At 43.1% G+C, this 25,397-nt stretch overlaps 1 protein-coding gene across 5 annotated transcripts in view; it reads right to left on the reverse strand.

Annotated features, from left to right (window-relative positions):
• LOC137373966 (regulator of microtubule dynamics protein 3-like) overlaps positions 1–25,397 on the reverse strand; it is a 338,872-nt gene that overhangs the window by 61,385 nt on the left and 252,090 nt on the right. For all 5 annotated transcript variants that reach the window (XM_068039654.1, XM_068039652.1, XM_068039653.1 and 2 more), the window contains one exon: positions 13,801–13,876. In XM_068039654.1, coding sequence (XP_067895755.1) covers positions 13,801–13,876 — 76 coding nt within the window. The remainder of the gene's footprint in view (positions 1–13,800; positions 13,877–25,397) is intronic.

The raw sequence follows: 25,397 nt of genomic DNA on the forward strand, positions 1-25,397 counted from the left end.
CCGCCCCCCCCCCCACATCGTTGAGGATGGGGGTATTTGTGGAGCCTCCTTCTCCTGTCAGTTAACAACAATTAAACAATTGTTCATTCATGACTGGATGTGGCAGGACTGCAGAGCTAAGATCTGATCTGTTAGCTGTGGTCTCGCTTTGCCCTGTCTATTGCTTGCTGCGTCTGCTGTTTGGCATGCATGTAGTCCTGTATTGTAGCTTCACCAGGTTGACACCTTATTTTAGGTAAGCCTGGTGCTGCTCCTGGCATGCCCTCCTGCACTTTTAATTGAACCAGGGTTGGTCCCCTGGCTTGATGGTAATGGTAGAGTGGGGGATATGCTGGGCCATGAGATTAGATTGTGGTTGAATACAATTCCACTGCTGCTCATGGATGCCCAATTTTGAGTTGCTAGATCTGTTCAAAATCTATCCCATTTAGCACGGTGGTAGTGCCACACAACATAACAGTGGGTCCCTCAGTGTGAAGACGAGACTTCGTCTCCACAAGGACTGTGCAGTGGCCACTCCTACCAATACTGTCATGGACTGATGCATCTGTGACAGGTAGACTGGTGAGGACGAGGTCAAGTAGGTTTTTTCCCTCTTGTTGGTTCCCTCACCAACTGCCGCAGACCCAATCGAGCAACTATGTCCTTTAGGACGGCCAGCTTGGTCAGTAGTGGTGCTACCAAGCCACTCTCGGTGATGGACATTGAAGTCCCCTACCCAGAGTACATTTTGTGCCCTTGCTACACTCAGTGCTTCTTCCAATTGGTGTTCAACATGGAGAAGCACTGATTCACCAGCTGCAGGAGTGGGGAGGGTGTGGTAGGTGGTAATCAGCAGGAGGTTTCCTTCCCCATGTTTGACATGATGCCATGAGATCTCATGGGGTCCGGAATCAATGTTGAGGACTCCGAGGGCAAGTCCCTCCTGATTGTATGCCACTGTGCCACCACCTCTAATGGGTCTGTCCTGCCAGTGGGACAGGACATACCCAGGAATGGTGATGGTGGCGTCTGGGATATTGTCTGTAAGGTATGATTCCGTGAGTATGACGGCGGCACAGTGGCGCAGTGGTTAGCACCGCAGCCTCACAGCTCCAGCGACCTGGGTTCAATTCTGGGTACTGCCTGTGTGGAGTTTGCAAGTTCTCCCTCTGTCTGCGTGGGTTTCCTCCGGGTGCTCCGGTTTCCTCCCACATGCCAAAGACTTGCAGGTTGGTAGGTTAATTGGCCATTGTAAATTGCCCCTAGTATTGGTAGGTGGTAGGGAAATATAGGGACAGGTGGGGATGTGGTAGGAATATGGAATTAGTGTAGGATTAGTATGAATGGGTGTTTGATGGTCGGCACAGACTCGGTGGGCCGAACGGCCTGTTTCAGTGCTGTATCTCTAAACTAAACTAAACTATGTCAGGCGGTTACTTGACTAGTCTGTGAGACAGCTCTCCTAATTTTGGCACAAGCCCCCAGATGTTAGTAAGGAGGACTTAGCAGGGTCAACAGGGCATGGTTTACCGTTGTTGTTTCCTGTGCCTGGGTTGATGGCGGGTGGTCCATCCGGTTTCATTCCTTTGTAGCAGTTTGATACAACTGAGTGGCTTGCTAGGCCATTTCAGAGGGTATTTAAGAGTGAACCACATGGTTGTGGGTCTGGAGTCACATGTAGGGCAGACCACCTAAGGACGGCAGATTTCCTTCCCTAAAGGACATTAGTGAGCCAGATGGGTTTTTACAACAATTGACAATGGTTTCATGGTTTTTACATCAAACTGTAAAAAAAGACATCTGTAGTCAAATTCTCAATTCTGTCTTTTACCGCAGAATTCAAAAGCGGATGTACAAGTTAACAACATAAAATAATTAAATGGCTACAACCCAACTCATTTTCAATCCTCAAAAAAAATAGAAAGAATTGAAGATGTTCTGATTAATATTAGGTGTTGCATACATAAGGGAGTTCTACCCTAGGACTACAGGATAATAAATGCTATCCATCTAAGTGAGACTGCCAGTTAGAATAGTTTTGGGCTGAGTTTCTGTCCTCAGGCACTGAGTTTAGACAGTCTAATTTATTTCACATAGGATTCTTGCAAGAAGTAGACTTTCAACCATCAATGCTTTTCATTTACAGTGTGCCCTTTATGTAGTATATGTCCCAAAAAATACACAGAGGAGAAACAGATGCTAAACAGCAAGTTACAGAAAGTAATGAGGTGGCCTTGAAGGTAGGGAAATAGGTAGCAAGGTGGAGGGTTTAAGGTCAGAATTCCAAAGGGTACAACTGAGATGCTTTTAGGCTCTGTTACCAATGGCAGTGTGGAGAGGAAACCAAAGTTGGAAGATCAATGGGGGCAAATTGGGATGTAGGGAATGCAGGATGCAGAGGGCAGAGTGGGATATTATTGTGATTTATGGATGCTACCATGATTTGTAAATGAGGATGATGACTTTGAGTTCAATGAGCTGCATAAATGGGAAGCCATTGGAGATTTACAAAGACGGGGCAATGAGTAAATAGAACATAAGTGTGGGACAGAATACGGTCAATATTGTATTGATTGGTGAGGAAGGTGATGGCAAAGTTGAGCTGGAGGTAGCAAAAGCAGGAATAAGTTACAGTGGCAATGGGGACAAAGTAAGAACAAAGAACAGTACAGCACAGGAACCGGCCATTCGGCCCTCCAAGCCTGTGCCAATCTTGATGCCTGCCTAAACTAAAACCTTCTGCACTTCCATGGACCATATCCCTCTATTCCCATCCTATTCATGTATTTGTCAAGATGCCTCTTAAACGTCGCTATCGTACCTGCTTCCACCACCTCCCCCGGCAGCAAGTTCCTGGCACTCACCACCATCTGTGTAAAGAACTTGCCTCGCACATCTCCTCTAAACTTTGCCCCTCTCACCTTAAACCTATGTCCCCTAGTAACTGACTCTTCCACCCTGGGAAAAAGCTTCTGACTATCCACTCTGTCCATGCCACTCATAACTTTGTAAACTTCTATCATGTCACTCCTCCACCTCCGTCGTTTCAGTGAAAACAATCCGAGTTTATCCATCCTCTCCTCATAGCTAATGTCCTCCAGACCAGGCAACATCCTGGTAAACCTCCTCTGTACCCTCTCCAAAGCCTCCACGTCCTTCTGGTAGTGTGGTGACCAGAATTGCATACAATATTCTCAGTGTGGCCTAACTAAAGTTCTGTACAGCTGCAGCATGACTTGCCAATTTTTATACTCTATGCCTCGACCGATGAAGGCAAGCATGCCGTATGCCTTCTTGACTACCTTATCCACCTGCGTTGTCACTTTCAGTGACCTGTGGACCTGTATGCCCAGATCTCTCTGCCTGTCAATACTCCTAAGGGTTCTTCCATTTACTGTATACTTCCCACCTGCATTAGACCTTCCAAAATGCATTACTTCACATTTGTCCGGATTAAACTCCATCTGCCATTTCTCCGCCCAAGTCTCCAACCGATCTATATCCTGCTGTATCCTCTGACAATCCTCATCATTATCCGCAACTCCACCAACCTTTGTGTCGTCCGTAAACTTACTAATCAGACCAGCTACATTTTCCTCCAAATCATTTATATATACTACAAAGAGCAAAGGTCCCAGCACTGATCCCTGCGGAACACCACTAGTCACATCCCTCCATTCAGAAAAGCACCCTTCCTCTGCTACCCTCTGTGGTGTTAAAACTCAGCAGTCTTTGTGACGAGTAGGATGTGGAGTTTGAAACTTAGCTTAGGGTTGAATAAGACACTGAGATTTTCCCCACAGTGCGTAGAGTAAGCGGTTAGTTGCGGGGGTGGTGGGGGGAGGGCATTAGGGGACAAGGGAATGGAATGTTCGGCACAAACCAAAGAGGATAACTTTTGTCTTGGCAATGTTCAGTTGTAGAACATTCTAGTTAATGCCAGACAAGCATCTGGCTGTCAGGTCAGGGATGGGAGCAGGGAGATGCATGTGGAAGCTACTTTCATGCCTACAGATCATGTTGACAAGGCTCAAGCAAGGTAATAGTGGAAAGCAGTGAAGCCGTTGCTGAAGATGTATTGGCGATATTGACACAGGTAGAAGAGGAACCAAGAGAAGGCTTTCCCACATAGACGACAGAAGAAATGTGATGGGGTAGGCTGGATGTGGATGACCATGTTCAAAGGCATAGATAGTATGAGCAGGACAAAAAAGAGAGATAGAATGCCATAGTCATTTTAAGGAAGATGTTGTTAGTACCTCCTACCATGGTAGTCTCAGTGCTGTGATCCTTCTTTACAGTTAAATAACTACATTAGCTAGATTGTGACCGTTGGGACTTGTAAAATGCAATTAACTTAAATTTATAGTACCTTTGTTTGAATTCATTTTTGGGATATGGATGGTTCTGACAAGTTCAGCATTTATTGCCTATCCCTAGTTGTCCTAAGAAGGTATTCTTCTTAAATAACAGTTTCTAGCAATTTGGAACAACTGAGTGGCTTGCTAGGCCACATCAAAGGGCAATTCAGAGTCAACCACAATGGTGTGGGACTGTAGTCACATATAGGATCAGACGTGGTAAAGACAGCAAGTTTTCTTCTCTAAAAGACATTAGTGAACCAGATGTTTTTTTTTTATGGCAACCCAACAACTTCATCTTCACTATTACTGGTACTATTGTTTATTTCCAAATTTTTTACTTAACTGAATTCAAATTCTCAAACTGCCATGGTGGGATTTGAACATATGTTCTGTGGGTTATTAGTCCAGGCCTCACTATGTTTGAGGAGACAGTGGCGTAGTGGTAATGTCACTAAACTCGTAATCCAGAGACCCAGGGGACACAGGTTCAAATCCTACCACGGCAACTGGTGTACTTCAAACTCAATTAGTTAATAAAAATCTAGAATTGAAAGCCCATTGTGTCCGTGCCGGCCATCAAGCACCCAATTATTCTAATCCCATTTTCCAGCACTTGGCCCATAGCCTTGTATGCTATGGGGTTTCAAGTGCTCATCAAATGTTGTGAGGGTTCCTGGCTCTACCACCCCTTCAGGTAGTGCATTCCAGATTCCAACCACCTTCTTGGTGAAAAAGATTTTCCTCAAATCCCCTCTAAACCTCCTGCCCCTTACTTTAAATCTATGCCCCCTGGTTATTGACACCTCCACTAAGGGAAAAAGTTTCTTCCTATCTATCCTATCAATGCCTCTCATCATTTTGTATACCTCAATCATGTCCCCCCTCAGCTTTCTCTGCTCTAACCTTAGCCTTTTCAGTCTCTCTTCATAGCTGAAATGCTCCAGCCCAGGCAACATCCTGGTGAATCTCCTCTGCACCCTCTCCAGTGCAATCACATCCTTCCTATAGTGTGGCGACCAGAACTGTACACAGTACTCCAGCTGTGGCCTAACTAGCATTTTGTACAGCTCCATCATAACCTCCCTGCTCTTATATTCTATTCCTCGGCTAATAAAGGCAAGTATCCCATATGCCGTCCTAACCACCTTATTTACCTGTGCTGCTGCCTTCAGTGATCTATGGACAAGTACACCAAGGTCCCTCTGACCCTCTGTACTTCCTTGGGTCCTACCATCCATTGTATATTCACTTGTCTGGTTTGTCCTCCCAAAATGCATCAACTCACACTTCACAAAATTAAATTCCATTTGCCACTGCTCCGCCCATCTTACCAGTCCATCTCTATCGTCCTGTACTACAAACAGCAAGGGTCCCAAGTACTGTTCCCTGCGGTACACCACTGTTCACAGGCTTCCAATCGCAAAAACAACCCTCGACCATCACCCTCTGCCTCCTGCTACTAAGCCAATTTTGGATCCAATTTTCCAAATTGCCCTGGATCCCATGGGCTCTTACCTTCTTAACCAATCTCCCATGCGGGACCTTATCAAAAGCCTTACTGAAGTCCATGCAGACTACATCAACTGCTTTACACATCTAGTCAACTCCTCAATGATTGTTATTACAAACCCCATCTGGTTCACTAATGCGCTTTAGGGAAGGAAATCTGCTGTCCTTACCTGGTCTGGCCTACATGTGGCTCCAGACCCACAGTGATGTGGTTGACTCTTGACTACCCTCTGAAATGGCTGAGCAAACCACTTAGTTGTCAAGTGCAATTAGGGATGAGCAACAAATGCTGGCCTTGCCAGCGGTACCCACATTCCATGAAAAAATAAAAAAAATGTTACCATAGTAATTCTACACTCCAAGGGACAATCCAGGGAGTTTAAAAGTTAGAATTACTGCCCGTCCAAAGGATGTGTTACCATAACATATAACAGCACTTGGCGCCTGCACTGTGTTATACAATAGTGTACTGGGATGTAAGGGAAAAAAATTCCTTTCGCTTACTGCCTTATTGGAGCTCCATCTCGAGAGACCATGTCTCCACTGCACTTCAATAGTCTCCTTGTTATTGACATTAAAATTGTGGCACCAGCTATTTTAAAGGCAAAAAGAGTTGGCGTCTGCCAAGACTGAAATATCTCAAGACTTTATTCTACTACATAAATGGCATCGTGGTGGGATCTACACCTTTGGTGGTTTCAACAGACTTTAAGTTAAATGAAATAAGTCTGGCAGAATGCAAACCATTTGCAAATGAAAAATGAAAATGTAACAAAAATGTGATTGTAAATACTTTTTTTTTTAAATTTAAATTTTCAATCCTTTCCATCATCATATTCGCCCTACACCATCTGTGCCCAGAAGTCAAATATTGGAATGTGTACTCTTTCCAGAAACGTTGATTCAATTCTAACTCCAAACTCAACAGAAAAGGTTTATATTGAGCTATAACACTGCATAAGTTGCAAGAATTTATTTTCAATCAAACATATACATAATGGCAAAAAATACATGATGTGTTTAGATGCACAGTCTATCTTGTACCTAAACAATGAGTGTCATTAGGGTCTTGCTTTCTATTTACACATGATAGGACTAATCCCCCTGAATGGATGTTTCCAGTGAGGAGCTTTTGCTCGCAGGTGCACAGGTGGGGACATTGTAGGTGCGCAGTGCCTGTGTTTCTGTCCATTTAAATGAATGTTTGGAAAACCAGGCACAGCAGGTCTGCAATTTCCCCACTAGCATTCCCTGGGAGCATTGCTCCTCTCTTGGAATGTCCCAGCTGGGGATCGGCCCTGATGTGCTAACACAGCTTCAACAGCTGGCAGCTCAGAAAATAGAAAAGAAGTTGCCATTAACTTCTGTCAGAATTAATATTGGCAAGACTGTCGGAAGTTGATCACTTCCAGGCTATTCAGTCTGATATTAAGGACAGGGAGACAAAACATTTAGTCGGCACTGGTTTTTAGATTAAACTTACCCAAATACTTATTGGAACGATTGCAGCTCAATGTGATCTGTCTTCATAACTTTGTAACAACTCATTTGGGCTGTTCCTTAACCATTGCCACACCAGTGATTGAAATTTACCACATTAATCAGTATGCAAAACTGGAATTTTCTTTTAATTGGACTAAGTTATAATATCATTTATAGTTAAAATAACTGCAAGACTTTTATACTGCTTATTATTTTATGGCTTACAATAGCTTTAACATCTCACACTGAAGAGTGCCTGCAGAGTCTCATCGACAGGTTTGCGGCTGCCTGCAATGAATTTGGCCTAACCATCAGCCTCAAGAAAACGAACATCATGGGGTAGGACATCAATATTGGCGACCACGCTCTGGAAGTGGTTCAAGGGTTCACCTACCTAGGCTCAACTATCACCAGTAACCTGTCTCTAGATGCAGAAATCAACAAGCACATGGGAAAGGCTTCCACTGCTATGTCCAGACTGGCCAAGAGAGTGTGGGAAAATGGCGCACTGACACGGAACACAAAAGTCCGAGTGTATCAAGCCTGTGTCCTCAGTACCTTGCTCTATGGCAGCGAGGCCTGGACAACGTATGTCAGCCAAGAGCGACGTCTCAATTCATGCCATCTTCGCTGCCTCCAGAGAATACTTGGCATCAGGTGGCAGGACCGTATCTCCAACACAGAAGTCCTCGAGGCGGCCAACATCCCTAGCTTATACACACTACTGAGTCAGCGGCGCTTGAGATGGCTTGGCCATGTGAGCCGCATGGAAGATGGCAGGATCCCCAAAGACACATTGTACAGTGAGCTTGCCACTGGTATCAGACCCACCGGCCGTCTGTGTCTCCGCTTTAAAGACGTCTGCAAACGCGACATGAAGTCCTGTGACATTGATCACAAGTCGTGGGAGTCAGTTGCCAGCGTTCGCCAGAGCTGGCGGGCAGCCATAAAGGCGGGGCTAAAGTGTGGCGAGTCGAAGAGACTTAGCAGTTGGCAGAAAAAAAGACAAAAGCGCAAGGGGAGAGCCAACTGTGTAACAGCCCCGACAAACAAATTTTTCTGCAGCACCTGTGGAAGAGCCTGTCACTCTAGAATTGGCCTTTATAGCCACTCCAGGCGCTGTTCCACACACCACTGACCATCTCCATTGTCTCTCGAGATAAGGAGGCCAAAGAAAAACAATAGCAGGACAGTTGCAACCCATATTGTACAAATCTCACTGAGTGTCGAAGTCCCTGGATGGTTTGAACATCCAGAAAAAAAAACACTTGCAAGAATTGTATCCAGCTGTATTCACTCAGGATCAGAGTTACTGAGCTGGAGGAGCAGCGTGTCACACTCTGTCACATATGGGAGATGAAGAGGTTTCTGGAACTCACTTTTCAATAGGGGATCACCTCAGTGTTGCAAAATGCAGCATTTTATCCAGGACGTGTTATATTCTTTTCTCTTCTGTCTTTTTCGTGGAGTACCACTGGGCTAAAATGAAGCTTTAGAAAATGACAGTCTGTTTGATGCCCAACAGACTAAGATCATACAATGTGGCTGGTATAGGTAACAAGTGTGGCATTCGCATGTAAATATCTTTAATTACAACCATTTTTACTTGCTTGTTCACAGAAGTTTGCAAACCTAGGTGGCTAACGGACTGTTGCAGCAGTTAATAGTTGTGTAGCGGTCCACCCTAGCATTATCAACTGTGTTCGTGTAAATTTTGAGTGAGCTATTTAAATCCAGAGTTAATTTTGGGTTCCTGAGTTATGCTTTTGGAGACAATTTCTGCGAACTCCTAGATACTTGACAGTATGACACAATCAAGGACAGTACACATTTGATTTCCTTTGTTCTCTGGCATTAGAAAACATATTTTAGGTAGATCTGTTTCAATTCAACAGTCCTATCAGAATACGTAAGAGGATCCATGGAAGAATGGCAATGAAACCCACTTCAATTTATTTTCATGGACGTTGTTTCAGATCCAATTTTAATGCAAAGGAGCATTTTTATTTTGTTTTCTGCATTCTGAGCAAGAATATATTTAGGTTTTGTATATTATTGCAAATTTACAAACTATTTGATAGTTAATAGAATAAACTCTATTAAGACATGATTTAGGTTATCATCTTCCAAAGATTATGTTGCAGCCTGAGAGAGATCTAGAAAGCCAAATGCAATCACAAGTTTCTGTTTGGCCATGAGACTTGCTAAAGTTACCCAGATATTCGGCAAGTAGAGGAATATTGCAGTTTGTAGACAGTGAGAGATCAAATAATGGATGTGATGTATGGGGCTGAGCATGAGGAAATATTTAAGGTTAAAGCCTAAAATGGAATAGTGGTAACACCATGGAAGACAGAGTGATAAATAATTGCAAATAAATAGTTATCCACCAAGGTAGATGGAGAAATAAGTAGAGTAGGGGCCCCTTGAGGACATTGTCAAGTCAGAATCCTGAACCACCTTGAACCACTATAACTAAGCATGCTATTCTAATATTGGGATTCCGGGTCACTTACAGTCTCATCCGCTTTGCCAAGTAGTACACACTTCTAGATAACTGATCCATGGAGATAGAATGACAGGCTGGACTCAAGACTACTGTCAATCTGTCAATATTATTTTGATATGGCCCAACCCTATCTCTGTACCACTTCCAGCCCAACAAACCTCTGAAATCGCTGCACCCTTCCAATTCTGGCCTCTTGCACATCCCGATTTTCATCACTTCACCAGTGGGGAAAAAGTGGCTATAAAGTCGGGAAAAAGCCACCTAGACCCAAAGCCGATTTCATTTGCTTCTGCCGTACTCCATTCAAAGTCCAGATTAAAAACCTCTAATAGTGCATGTTCATTCTTGTTTATGCAATTATGGAACCTCTGGAATGTTCCACAAACGTGGCGCTCTGCTCTGCTGGGCTTTGCTTTCATTAATATATTTGTACCATGGCTTGTGCCAGCTGAAACAGGCAATTTATTTCCTTCACAAAAATGCTGCAGTTCTGTTTTATTTATGTGTCTGTTGGGAATACTATAGTATTAACTTGCAATGAAAACAATTTAATTTTACACATTGGACTGGGGTTGGGGGGAATCATATTAGTATTTCATCATTCCGTATGTGAAAACTTTAAATATTTGTTTTATACTAAAAATCCTCTCAGGGATTAAAAATATTAAACACATCCACTAGCAGCAATGCATAATTGGTGTCTTTGGTTGTTTCAGGTACCAGAATACGTGGGCTTGATGGTACTGGTCCCCTAGCGTTTTGCTAAATGGATATATCTGGCTTGTGCAATTATTGATATGATAATGCCACACCACATATTCCAGTGTGGATTTAACAGTGCGTACCTGGAGTGTAGCTTTTGACAAATTAATAAGTCTGTAATATCCGTTACGTGGAGAGACTAGAGAAACTAGAGTTGTTCTCCTGAGAGCAGAGAAGGTACAGGGCGATTCAATAGAGAGATCAAAATCATGAAGGGGTTTGATCGAGTGAATAAGAAAAAAAACTGTGTCCGATGGCATAAGAGCTGTTAACCAGAGGACACAGAAGTAAGGTATCTGGCAAAAGAGCCAGAGATGATGTGAAGACATTTTTTTTACGCAGCAAAATGTTATACTCTGTGTATTGCTTAAATGGCGGCGGAAGCAGATTCTATAATAACTTTCGAAAGGGCATTGGATAAATACTTGAAAAGGAGAAATTTGCTGGTCTATCGGGAAAAAGCAGGGGAGTGGGAAGAATTGGATAGCTCTTTCATAGAGTTAGCCCAGAAACGATGGGATGAATGACCTCCTTCTGGGTTCTACCATTTAAGATCCTATGATCTGAGCCTTGTCAGTGCCAAATATTGTAATTTGTGGTTTCAGGTTTGTGCCACTAGAGGTCCTTTATGAGCTAGATAGAGAGAGTTGCCTTTAATAATGGAAAATAATGCTACATCACTTCAATTAATTCCACAAGCCCCTCATATTTATGTCACTATCTTCTGCTTATCCTAAGCCTCCCTGGAAAGTTGAGACATGGTGTGATTTGTTCAGTGTGGTCAACTTAGACGACTTTGGATTTAAATAGAATTTGAGGTCAACTGAGCAGCAGCTACCATTGGCATGGCACTTGCTAACTTGCTCCAAGTGTGCAACTGCAAGGTGAACTCCATTTTAATATGTCAAATGTTTATCTTCAGATATTAATCCTGTAAGTAACAGTTGTGACACACAAGTGTTAATGACCATCTCCAACAAGAGTCAAATCACTTCTTTTCTCATTCAATGACATTACCATGTGCCGAATCCCCCACCATCAACATTCTGGGGATCTCCATTAACCAGAAACTTAACAAGACCAGCCACATAAATGCTGTGGCTACTACAGCGGGTCAGATGCTGGGAATTCTACAATCAGTGGTTCACCTCCTGACTCCCCAAAGCACCTCCACCATCAATTCAATAGTGTGATGGAATACTCCCTACTTGCCTGATAGGTGTAGCTGTAACAACACTCAAGAAACCCATCATCATCTAGGAAAAGGACATCCACTTGATCGTCAGCCCAACCATCACCTTAAACATCCACTCCCAAAGCACAGTGGCTGCAGTATCTACCATCTGCAAGCTGCACTGACACAAATTGCCAAGGTTTCTTTGACAGCAACTCCCAAACCCCTGACCTCCACCATTTAGAAGAACAAGGGCAGCAGGTGCATGGGAACACCAATACTTGCAAGTTCCCCTTCAAGCCACACAGCATCCTGACTTGGAACTATATTGCCTATATCATGGAGTCAAAATCCTGGAACTCACTACTTAACAGCACTGCAAGAGCATCTTCACCACATGGACTGCAGTGGTTCAAGGCGGCGGCTCACCATCTTCTCAAGGGCAACTGGGGATTGGGCAATAAATGTGAGCCTTGTTAGTGACACCATATGAATTAAAAAGGTCAGTGATTATAATGCAGTGATCAAAGTCCATTGGATGCACAATATTGGGCTGGATTTTGTGCTGGAGGTAGGGCTCCTGGCGCTGGGTCGAAAAGGCAGGGGGAACACCACTTCTGCCTCCCCCCACCACCAAGCACCCCGCCTCCACTCCCAGAGCAATCCTTTGGTCTCTTTGTGTCAAAGTTTTAGGAGGTGTGATCCCTGTCCCTTTAAAGACTTTAAAGGGCGAAGGATCCCACCTCCAAAAGCTGCCGGCCAATCACAGGGCCAGCAGCTCAGCAGTATCGGCAGTGCCACCGCTAGTAGTGGCCACTGCCGGTATTGCAGAGGCCTCAGACCTGGGCCCAGTGGTGGAACCCTGGACCAGAGGTAGGTGAGGCAGGGTTGCCGGGGCAGTCCAGAAGGCCCTGGCGAGGGTGGGTGGGTGGTCATTCAGTCCAGGGGAGGGGGATCCCGGGCAGTAGAATTGTTCCGGTAGGGGTCCTCCATGGGTCATAAATTGCCCATGAAGGAGGAACACCACCACCAAACACCCCACCCCATCCCCGCCAGCAAAGCCCACAAGGAAGGCGCCTTGTTTTACAAGGTGTCTTTCCCACGCAGTGGAGGCCCACCAGCTGCTGGTAATAGGCAACTTAACGGTCTCAATTTGCTTCTGGGAGGGAAGGCAGTCGTCGGCCTATCCCGTCCCCAGGAAGATCGCTGAGCAATGGGGAGGCGACTGGCCCTCTGCCCCACTGTCTCCCACCTCCGATCCTGCCTCGGAGGGGGCCTGTAAAATCCCGGCCATAATGTCTTATAAAATACTAAGTGTGTGAAATAATAGAGGTGGTGTCACTAGATTGCATTTTCTATGCCCATAAAGCAGTATAACAACAGATTATGATTTGAGGCTGCTGTAAGCAAGGGGAGGTGCTCCATGAAATTGGATTCAATGGCTTTTAAGAGCACAGATGGGTTCTGGTGGCATGTTGGATCTTTCCAGGTGACCTAATGTTTAATTTAATAACCTTGGTCAATTAACTAATGGTAAACATTGCAATTGAACTTCTGTAAATAACTGACAGAGTATTGCAAGCAATATGACCGTCTGTTTCAAGGCAGAAGACGTGCATTAGGATTCTGTGCAGCCTTTCTGGACTGACTTATAATGTTCCAGTACAGCTGCAATAGTTCCTGGTATAAATATGGTGGTCTGGCTTAAGGTCTAGAAACTTCTGTGGCACTGTTCTTGCCATAAAAATGTAGTATTGACAACTTGACCACACCTCTGCGATGTTGTAAAATAGAGATTCTGGCAAGCAGTTAAGCAATCCTCACCTAATTTGCTGCTTGTAATATCTTTGGACAGCACCAAGTCCAACAGCAACATGCGAGTTTTATTTGCTGCCTGCTAACATACATGCAGTATTCTGCCACATGGCAGAAATTGACTTTGCAGAACACTTTTCTTACACTTGGCAAATCTAACTTGTCTATATTGAGGATTAAGCATATCTCAGAATTTGGCTTACCTTAAAAGTATATCCGGCCTTGATACGATTCTGGATGGTCTCGTTGTCAGCCTGTCGGCCACACAGAACAGCGTACCTGAAATACAAAGCCACCAAGTCACATGGTTTTCCTTTAGTTTGGTTCAGTTTGCTTATTTGTAGGATGTGCACATTTAGAGAGGTTGATAAACAGCCACGAGAGACAATCCAGATACTGAAACAGCTTCTGTGCTTTTTTCAGAGTTAACCAATACTCCAGTTACAAACTTAAGGTTTAGGATGTGAAGAAGCCATTTGGCCCATGAAAGGTCATCTCTCCAATATCCAAAATCCCCTAATCTCAGGCAATGCAAGTTCTTGCTTTCCCAGAAAATTGTTTCAATAATTTATCACCAAATTGCAAAATATATTTCTCACCAATCAAATTAATGTCCTCTGGTCCAACTTTCATGGGTTTATCTTTCTTATTTTGTATACCTCATGAGCAGTCTTCTTTCTAAATTGTAGATCTTAAACTTTTCTAAACTTTACACCTAGCCCGTCCCCATTACATCTAGAATCAATCTACTTTCCTCTGCACCTTTTCCAATACTTGTATCTGATTTTGCAGCGAGGTGAATATATTCATATATTCAGCACAATACATCAGGAGTTGCTAAGGCTGAAAATACCCTTGCACCTAAATTTCAATATGTATAAAATGCCTTCAGGAAGGTACTAACGTACAGTCTCGCTTGTTCTGCTAATTACTTCTGTATAATGTGTAAATTCACATCTGTGAGACATTCTGGAAATGAACAGAATACCAAACTATCGTGCAGAGACTGAAACTGTCAGACATCCCAACATTTGAGGGAACAAGCTGACTTTCCAGATTTTTCCCAGTTGGAAAAACAACCAAGACGACAAATGTTCTGAAAGTAGCAGGAAGGCAATGCCCTTAGCAGTGTGAAAACATGCCTTCAGAAAAGGAGTAAAAATAAAACAAGGAAAAAAATGCTGGGAACGTATTTGGTTTCTCAAAGTTCAAACCATCATAAGTTGGCTGAAAAAATACATTTTACAGATCTGGAGAGGGAGCTTTGAGCAGCTAATCATCCGTGTTAAGAACATACATTATGTGCATTTCTTATAGCAGGAGTTCAGCTGCCAACACCAACAAGCATTTGGTAAAGACTTTTGGGTGCTGTTGCCAAATGGAAATACAGAGCTTTGTTTTAACACAAGAAACAGACACCATTCAAGTACATTTTGTGGGCAGGTAAAAACAAAATAATTATTAGTAAGAGAAGTTACTGCAGTAAAGAACATAATGCAAAGACTATACTTATGCCAGAATAGAAAAGGGGTTTCCAGTTCATCCCTGGAAAATGACTGGATCTAAAGTTAAATTTGCATGACTCTACAGTTGCTTCAACAGCAGTTATGAGGTGCTGAATTTAAAACTATGTTTTAGTGGTCATAAGACAGCATAATTACCTTTTAAATTTATGATCAGGGTGATCATGCTTTCTGTTACCAAAAGGAGACTGTTACCTCAGATCACAGATTTATCGGGTGACAATAAGTGGGGTCAATGATGAACACAATGACGGAAACTGCCACAACTCCATGAGACTCTTTATAACTACGAAACCGTACTGTATACGTTGCTGGTGGAGCTTTTTGTGCAACTATTTTTCAGTCAAGAGTTAAGGAAAAGTATCAGTCTTGGGGAAAATTAAGTTGTAACTGTCTGGTTATGATTTAACTGAAAAGATTTGTATTTCTTCTCACCCTAACATGTGCCATTTTCTGAACTTATTGCAAACTACAGACATACTTAGAAATGGACCAAGAGAGCTCTAATGTGCCTGAAGACATCTGCCAAGGGTAGATGATGATGATGGATGCCGGAATTCTTTGAGTGTTCAACAACTGTCTTTAGTAATGTGTAGATTCCAGAAATATGCATTGTATAATGAATTGACACACAAACAGTCTACTCTTCATGCAAAGCACTTAATTCAAGTTATCTGTTAATAAAATTGCTGTTTGCATTGCTTATTTCAAATTATTGGAAAATTCATATTTTAAGTGCAGAAATGACTGAATCATCAGTAGATTATATAGAATGTGTAAAATACATACACCAGATGAAGAAATGAATAAAGAATAGTGACACATAACATCTGTACTAAAACATGCACAAATTGTATCATGATTCAACTGATATCAAGAGAAACATAATTTGGATATTAACGAGATAAGTTCCAACAGGAATGTCAGAGTTCTGCATAGAATTACTACAATCCAAAATAACAACCATATAACAAAACACCAATCTGCTTGCAAAAACACATGTGGAAGAAATAATAGGGATTTTCACCAAGCTATGAAATAATGGTTGCAAAGTACAGATGCAGCAAGGTGGACACAGAACAACCAAGATGAATGCTAGAACCTGTAAAAAATTATGATTTTACCAACAAACATTTTTTCAAATTACTGTCAGAGTATGACAGACCTGTTAGAGGAATTGAAACCCCAAGACAATGCAGAACAAGTTTCCCAGGCTACTCTCAGCTCACTGAACCAGACAGAAAATTGTGAGACTGCTGATCCCTTTATGAGAAATACAATGAAAGTGTGCACAAATTTGCACATAAGAGACCATTACTTAATACTTGAATCATAGGTAATATAGGATTTTGGAATATTAAGATATTTTATTTTGAATTTCAATGTCTACCGACAGAACTGGCTTGACTTAATCTTCTGTTGAAAACCTATTTAACTGATTGGATATGCTCTCTTCCTGTGAGTAATGTTACACAAGTTATCCCATCGCATCCAATTTTTAAAAATCTTTGTTGAGACAAGATTGTAAGGACCACCTCAGAATCCTGACTTCAGACTGCTCAAGTATTTTGGTTGTCTTTTTCTCTCTCATTTCTTTACTGGTTATTTGATCTTTCTTCCATTGAATGAATGACTCAATCACACTTTCCTTTCCATTCAGTTCAGAACCAAGTTGCAAAAACAGTTTGTGAATACTTGGCACATGGCGAACTGAATCTTCTCTTAGTTGTGAATTTTTTAACTCCTACCTTGGAGACATCAACTATGTTAGAATACAATTCTGCATTCGTTAGCAGCCCTATCCTGGGGCCATTCTTCATGAACAAGCCTAAACAGCAAGTGTTGGCAGGTTAATCAACTGTGAAGGATATAACTGCCAAGCCTGATCCTGTTCTTGCCCAATGGCGAGACAAGTGTACTTTTCGTTAGGAGTCACTGGACAGTGATAAGGAGCAGCAGAAATATAGGCAACTGGTCAGATGGGCTGAAATGCTCTTTGCTTTCCACGCCAATGTCAGTCCCCAGGGCTTCCTTGCCCTGGCTATGGGGCATTTTGGCCAATTGCAAACCTGCAACTTTCCTAGTCTATATGGGTTCCATTATAGGTTGATGACAACTCCACGGAACATCTTGGAACATTTTCCTATGTTAAAGATGCTATATATATATGCGAGCTGTTACTAGTAAATCATGGAGGGGCTCCTTTACATACTTGCCTGGCCAAGTCCAACGCTGCGTAGCAACTCTACTTAACAATAACTGCTTAATGTAGTCCTTATGTAAGAGGTTTTGGCAAAGAGGCATGCCTGCTATGAAGCTACCTCTCCTTCAGAGTGCTCAGTGACTGTCTGATGTAGACTGGAGCCCTCCTAGCTTGCAGCCACTTCCCCTTTTTGCTTCAAATCTACCTCAGAGCTTGTACATGGGCTGGGGGAGCCCGTCCATTACAAACCTAGTTACAAACCATGTACAGCTTGGCCACATCTTATTCACCATAAACTTAACTTGTATTAGGTCTTGGCTATCATTTAAGAAAGATAGCAAAGATCAAAGTGCTTTTTAAAAATCTCTTTCAGCCCAATGCTAGAGGACTAGATCCTTGGTGAATTTGGCAGAACATCATTGATATGATACAACAACTAGGTCAGAATGCTTCTTGTATTCTTCAATGGGCTGGATTTTGTGCTTTGGGTTGAGACCTGGCATCAGGATCAAACATGGGTCCCGAGCCCACAATGTGTCAGGAGCAGTCACCTGACCGATTTTGCCTGGATTGGGCAGTTAGTGGCCAGAGGGCATGCTTGCCGTCCAATTAAGGACAGTGGGCAGGCTCTCGAAGATGGAGGGCCAATAGGATGTCCTCCAGCACGGAATGAGCTGCAGTCTGCTGTTGCAGGTAAGGGAGAGAGGCACCCTCTCAGCACTTTATAAACGTTTGAAGCAAAAAATGGCCACAGTTGCCAGACCACCACTGTGGTACAGCCTGTGGCCGCAGCTATAACTGGATAGGTGGGGAAAGAGGCTTCAAAGTCATCCTGGAGCGCTGGCTGCACCACCCAACTCCCACCACAGTCTGCTGGAGGGGGAGGGATCAGGTTGGAGAGATAGGGAGGGAGGAGGTAAGGGAGAAACAGAGGGGAGGGGAGGGGGAGAAGGGGAGGGGAGGGGAGAGGGAGAAAGAGAGGGGAGGGGAGGGGGAGAAAGAGAGGGGAGGGGAGGGGGAGAAAGAGAGGGGAGGGGAGGGGGAGAAAGGTGGGAAGGGAGGGGTGGGGGAGAAAGAGAGGGGAGGGGAGGGGGAGAAGGAGGGGGGTGAAAGTGAGGGGAGGGGGAGAAATAGAGGGGGGAGGGGAGAAAGCGAGGGGAGGGGAGAGAAGGGGAGGGGAGGGGGAGAAGGGGAGGGGGGAGAAAGGGAGGGGAGGGGAGAGGGAGAAAGGGAGGGGAGAGGGAGAAAGGGAGGGGAGAGGAGGGAGGGGAAGTGAGGGGAGTGGGGAGAAAGAGAGGGGAGGGGAGTGGGGAGAAAGAGAGGGGAGGGGAGGGGAATGGGGAGAAAGAGAGGGGAGGGGAATGGGGAGAAAGAGAGGGGAGGGGGGAGAAAGAGAGGGGAGGGAGAGAGAGTGTGGGGAGGGAGAGAGAGTGTGGGGAGGGAGCAGGAGAGAGAGAGGGAGGGGAGAGAGAGAGAAATTATATATATATATATATATAATCTCAAACTTCTTTCAACATCGGATCTACAAGCCTGTTTCCACTGGCCTCAACGCTCACAGGTCCTGATGTGGAGTGTCCACAACCTTCTCATCTCCCTTTTGGCACCTCCTCCTCTCCTCCAATAATATTAGTTTTCATTTTATTTTACATCTCCTTCCTTCATTTGCTGCTTTCATTAACTTTTATTTCATTTAGATCAGGGCCCGAGCCCCAGCTGCTTTCTCCACACTTATCCAGGTCATCTTGTGCTCTCTCATCTCCCTGTTTGGTCTCTTCATCGTCTTTTCATGTAAGGAATACTTTTTGGTTTAATATATATTTACATTTTAAGTTCATAACTTAATATTCAATTTAATAGACATACATATTAAGCAATACCCTCTTCCAGTTATTGCAAAAATTATAATTTAACATTTTAGTTACATAATTCATCACATCTCTATTTTATTGTTGATTTTGTTCATTCTTTCCATTTTTAAGTATTTTAATATTTTTCTTATTCAAATTTGGCAAATCATGATTTCAACTTTAATTTGTTATTTATTCTAGCTAACATCCTTCCAGGACTTGAGCACAAAAATCAAGGCTGACACTCCAATGCAGCACTCCCTCAGTATTGCAGTTCAGATGAGACACGAAATTTGGGGCATAGTTTGCCCGCTCACGTGAGTGTAAATGATCCCATGGCATTATTTTGAAGAAGAGCAGGGGAGTTATTCCTGGTGTCCTAGCCAATATGTATCCCTCAATCAACATCACAAAAACAGATTATCTGGTCATTATCACACTGCTGTCTGTGGGAGCTTGCTGTGCACAACTTGTTTGCTACATTTCCTACAACAGTAACGTCAAAAGTACTTCTTTGGCTGGAAAGCGCTTTGAGACATCCAGTGGTCGCGAAAAGCGCTATATAGTTGCAAGTCTTTTTCATTGCTAGGTTAGAGGCACGTTGCCATATTCATGATTATAAGGGATCACAGTAGCACTACAGGCGAACAGTGTCTCTTGAGCACAAGAGACAACAGCGTTAACAACTCCATTAGGACATCAGGTATACAAGAGGGGCAGACTATCTTGCAACTCAACACAGGCAAAAGTACAGGCAATTCACTAATCCCAGTACAGCATCCAATGTGCATCTGCCACATTCAAAATCTCACATTTTGTTACATATATAAACCAATCTTTAAAAGACAGAAAAATAGTCACTGGCCCGAAGGCTGAAATTTACAAGGTGTTAACACAACCCTTTGAATTGCCCTCAATAATTTATTTGCAACTATAATGATCTGAATTTGCTTATAAAAAGCAGTGACCTTAAACAGAAAGATCAGGTTGGAGCTAAATATCACAATTGTGCTCCAGATCCCAAATGTCTGTGAGCAACACCATGAAACATCTGCTGGTATTTTAAATCTGTATGAGTTACTCAGTGCAGCACTTCTAACAAACAGCAAAGGCACAAAGCAAAATCTTCTGCCAAAACTACCCCTTGGTTTTTTTTGAACTTCTTTATAAATTTAACTTTGTAGCAATTTCATGATTTTTAATCATTGTTTTTGATGCTTTCCACAATGCATTTCATTAAACACATTTAGGAGACCACAACATCCTGATACATATAGTTAAAACTTGTCATTGTCTATTTTTGCTTTTTTTTAAAAAAACTCTAAAACATCATGAAGGTACAAATGGTTGTAATTACCAGTCATTTATTGAAAGCAACCAATTAGAACAGGTAAGATCTGCTTCCATTTGACTTGCATGCTCTATTGTAGCTCCACAGTAAAACATTTTTCTAACAAGCACTACCTAACCACTGTACAATTACAGTCTGCTCTGATGTTAATGAGAGGAACTGAGCAACAGATGAGCACTGAACCCAGATCACACTGGATTTCTGGAGACCACACAGTTTTTCCTGAACTTTCTTCCCCTTCACATCCAAACAACTGGAAATGCAGCAAAAGGAGCAAGAAGCAATAGTTTTGTCAAGCAGCGAAGCAGTAAAAGATTTCCAATGGACACTGAATGGAACCACTTTTACACTGGGCTCTATGGATTAAAAATTGCTAGTATGATGATTCCTGATCACATCAATGGAGGATGCATGTTACCCTTCCCATTCTGTTCCACACGCCCTCTAATGCCCGAGTTTTATAGTCAGTTCAATCTGTCAATGGGTTGGAAATGAGAAACCATTTGCAATATCCCTTGTGGATTTCCAGTTTTCCTTGTTTTCTTTCCTGCATCTGTATACAGGTCACTTTTCTGGAAAGTGCAACAATTCTTAGAGAAATGGCAACACTAGCTGGGCTGAACCATAATGTTCAGCAGTATAAACCAACTGCAGAAGGTAATATCACAGGACCAGATAATGAAGAATTCACCCTATCCAGTGCTAATGTTAAAATTCCAGGTTCCTGTGCATTTGAAACTAGGGAGTGAAATTGGTGTGCAGAAGCACTCAAATTGAGGCAGTTAAAAAAGCTTTCAGCCTTTCAGGGATCATCAAACTCAAAATGAAACATCCACATGCTGATGCTTCACTGCAGTGTTATCTACAGCTGGTAGTAAATACTGGTGCTGATTATCAAGGTTATTCAAAAGGCCTTGATGTCTAAGTGAAAAATAAATCATATTAATTTATTTGGGTTAAGTTATTGTTTCAATGAATAACCATTTGACATACTTCAAACTCAGCATCTTCTCAATCCCATGTACTGACACCAGAGCGGATCATGATCAGATACATTTTCTGCAATTGTAGACCGTACTACATCTATTGAACACAGTTGCATAGAGGGTTTTATAAACATTATGTGCAAATAAGCTAAACAGACTTAATAGACTTCCTAAAGTTATGCATGTTTACTTGGCCTTTCATTCAGGTCGTGGCCATCAGAGAAAATGAATATCAGTTAAGCTGCAACAGAGAAAAATAGCAGTAAGGAATAATATTAAAAGCACAGTTTTATGCCATTCCCATTGATCACATTACATCTTAACATAAGGACATTATGGACATCAATAATGGTGAGTTAAGAATATGTGGCTCCCACCTTGGAGTGAAAATAGTGAGGATATGTGTACTATCTGTATTTCAGATGTGCCTCCTGAATTACATTTCCACAGAGGCCATCTGAGTTTGTACCACCAAACTATTGGGAAAACAATGCTATCTGCAGGTATCGAAAGGACCTTCCTGTGGTTGAAAGTTGGCCAGAAATTTGACATATGGCCTGTAAATGTGTGCCACACAGTTGTATATAATTAAATTACAAGCTGTCAGACATTGGTGAAATGTTAAATATATAATCATATAGACACATGCATGTACTCTCAATATATACATATACCACAAGTTTGATAAACAGGCAATTCAAGTTGTACAAAGGGGGTAATATTCAAGCTGGACACCAAGAAATACGCAATACAGTGATAAGATACTAGATCAGAACTTTTCCAATTAAAATAAATGAATACATTAAATGTAGACAGAAAATTACTTTTCCCCTAACCGTGAAATCTAGTCACTTCCAAAATAAAAATCACTTCTCAGGAGAAACGTAAAGTAAAATTGACTAAGAACTTTATTAAGCTGATCCTGACCAACAAAAATACACAACTGGAGCCCAACCTCAAGTTATCTGTCATTTAAACAGGGGAGCCAAATCCCTAAATCTCAGGCAACGTTCAGATTTTAGACACAGTTCAGCATCAAGTCACTTGGAAGCTTCTCAGTCTAAAACGTTCTGCGGTGTGCCTGTTCATATTTGGAAAGCTTCACTCTCCTTTACTGGGCTTCTAGTCTGATTTCTTTTGTGTAGTGGTCAGTGCAAAATATGTTGGAGTGGGAAGGGGGGGGGGGGGGGGGGGGTGAAAGAGGGAAGAGTCAGGGCACTTTAGCACTATTTTTTGCAAAAAGATGATACAGAGGATTGGGTTGGGGGTGGGGGAGGAGGCAGGAGCCAGTGTGTCTGCACAGTTGCACAGCTGAGATCCCACAGTGCCGTAAAGAATACCCAGTTCTGAGGCTTGCACTTTGGCTGACTCCCTTAAACTGGTTCTGATCACATTTAGTGTACCCCATGGGCTGCCCAAATGTAAGAAATACTGCTCTCCATAGTCTTGCAGCTCAAAGGTAGCATCGAGGGTCTCTGCCAAGGTAAACAACACCCTTCTCTGATTCAGTAAATCTTGTATATCGTCATGTACATGAGCTGCCAGAACAGACCGCCAACAACCACAAGGCAAAAAAAAAGTTTCTGTAAGATAAATGCACAAATGCACTTGATCCCTCAAGAAGTACAATAAAGTTTTTAAGCTCCATAGATGCAACATTGATTTCCGTTAACCTTTTGCAGGCCAGTAATTACCCTAAATTTACACAAAGAATATCAACACTTTTATATAGTGCCTTAATGCAGCTCTCAGAAATATTTGAAAGCATTACTTTGAAGTGTAGTAACTGTTACATAGACATAATCAGCAACCATTTCGAACATAGCAAGATTCCACAAACAGCAATGAAATGAGAGTTCATCTATTTTTGATGTGGTGGTTGAGGAAGAAATGGATCCAGGACACCCAGGTCTTCTACAAATAGTGCCAATGGAAAAGGCAAATGGGACCAGAGTTTAACACCTCACCTGAAGGACAACAAGTAATGATGTAGTACTTCCTCTTTAATATAAATAGTGTGTCATCCCACTTTGTAGAATAGAATCAAAGAACGATGTAACTTAGAAGGAGGCATTCAGCCCATCATGCCTGCGCTGGCTCTTTAGTAGAGCTATCCAATTTTTTTTTAATTCATTCATGGGATATGGGCGTCGCTGGCCAGGCCAGCATTTATTGCCCATCCCTAATTGCCCTCGAGAAGGTGGTGGTGAGCTGCCTTCTTGAACCGCTGCAGTCCATGTGAGGTAGTCCACAGTGCTGTTAGTAAGGGAGGTCCAGGATTTTGACCCAGCGACAGTGAAGGAATGGCGATATAGTTCCAAGTCAAGATGGTGCGTGACTTGGACGGGAACTTGCAGGGGATGGTGTTCCCATACATCTGCTGCTCTTGTCCTTCGAGGTCACGGGTTTGGAAGGTGCTGTCTAAGGAGCCTCAGTGCATTGCTGCAGTGCATCTTGTAGATTGTACACACTGCTGCCTCTGTGCGTCGGTGGTGGAGGGAGTGAATGTTTGTGGATGGGGTGCCAATCAAGGGGCTGCTTTGTTCTGGATGGTGTTGAGCTTCTTGAGTGTTGTTGGAGCTGCACCCATCCAAGCAAGTGGAGAAGATTCCATCACACTCCTGACTTGTGCCTTGTAGATGGTGGACAGGCAGGAGGCGAGTTACTCGCTGCAGGATTCCTAGCCTCTGATCTGCTCTTGTAGCCACGGTATTTATATGGCTACTCCAGTTCAGTTTCTGGTCAATGGTAGCCCCTAGGATGTTGATAGTGGGGGATTCAGCGATGGTAATGCCATTGAATGTCAAGGGGAGATGGTTAGATTCTCTCTTGTTGGAGATGGTCATTGCCTGGCACTTGTGTGGCACAAATGTTACTTGCCACTTATCAGCCCAAGCCTGGACATTGTCCAGGTCTTGCTGCATTTCTACACGGACTGCTTCAATATCTGAGGAATCGCTAATGGTGCTGAACATTGTGCAATCATCAGCGAACATCCCCCACTTCTGACCTTATGATTGAAGGAAGGTCATTGATGAAGCAGCTGAAGATGGTTGGGCCTAGGACATTACCCTGAGGAATTCCTGCAGTGATGTCCTGGAGCTCAGATGATTGACCTCCAACAACCAAGGCCATCTTCCTTTGCGCTAGGTATGAATCCAATCAGCAGAGAGTTTTCCCCCTGATTCCCATTGACCTCAGTTTTGCTAGGGCTCCTTGATGCCATACTCGGTCAAATGCTGCCATGATGTCAAGGGCAGTCACTCTCACCTCACCTCTGGAGTTCAGCTCTTTTGTCCATGTTTGAACCAAGGCTGGAATAAGGTCAGGAGCTGAGTGGCCCTGGCGTAACCCAAACTGAGCATCACTGAGCAGGTTATTGGTAAGCAAGTGCTGCTTGATGGCACTGTTGATAACACTTTGCATCACTTTACTGATGATGGAGAGTAGACTGTTGGGGCGGTAATTGGTTGGGTTGGACTTGTCCTGCTTTGTGTGTACAGGACATACCTGGGCAATTTTCCACATTGCTGGGTAGATGCCAATGTTGTAGCTATACTGGAACAGCTCGGCTAGGGGGTGGCACGTTCTGGAGCACAGGTCTTCAGTACTATTGCCAGAAAATTGTCAGGACCCATAGCCTTTGCAGTATCCAGTGCCTTCTGTCGTTTCTTGATATCACGCGGAGTGAATCGAATTGGCTGAAGTCTGGCATTTGTAACGCTGGGGACTTCAGGAGGGGGCTGAGAAGGATCATCCACTCGGCACTTCTGGCTGAAGATTGTTGCAAATGCTTCAGCGTTATCTTTCACACTGATGTGCTGGGCTCCTCCATCATTGAGGATGGGGACATTTGTGGAGCCACCTCCTCCAGTTAATTAGTCTCA

This window comes from Heterodontus francisci, chromosome 9 (assembly GCF_036365525.1).
Source record: "Heterodontus francisci isolate sHetFra1 chromosome 9, sHetFra1.hap1, whole genome shotgun sequence".
NCBI classification, from domain to species: domain Eukaryota; kingdom Metazoa; phylum Chordata; class Chondrichthyes; order Heterodontiformes; family Heterodontidae; genus Heterodontus; species Heterodontus francisci.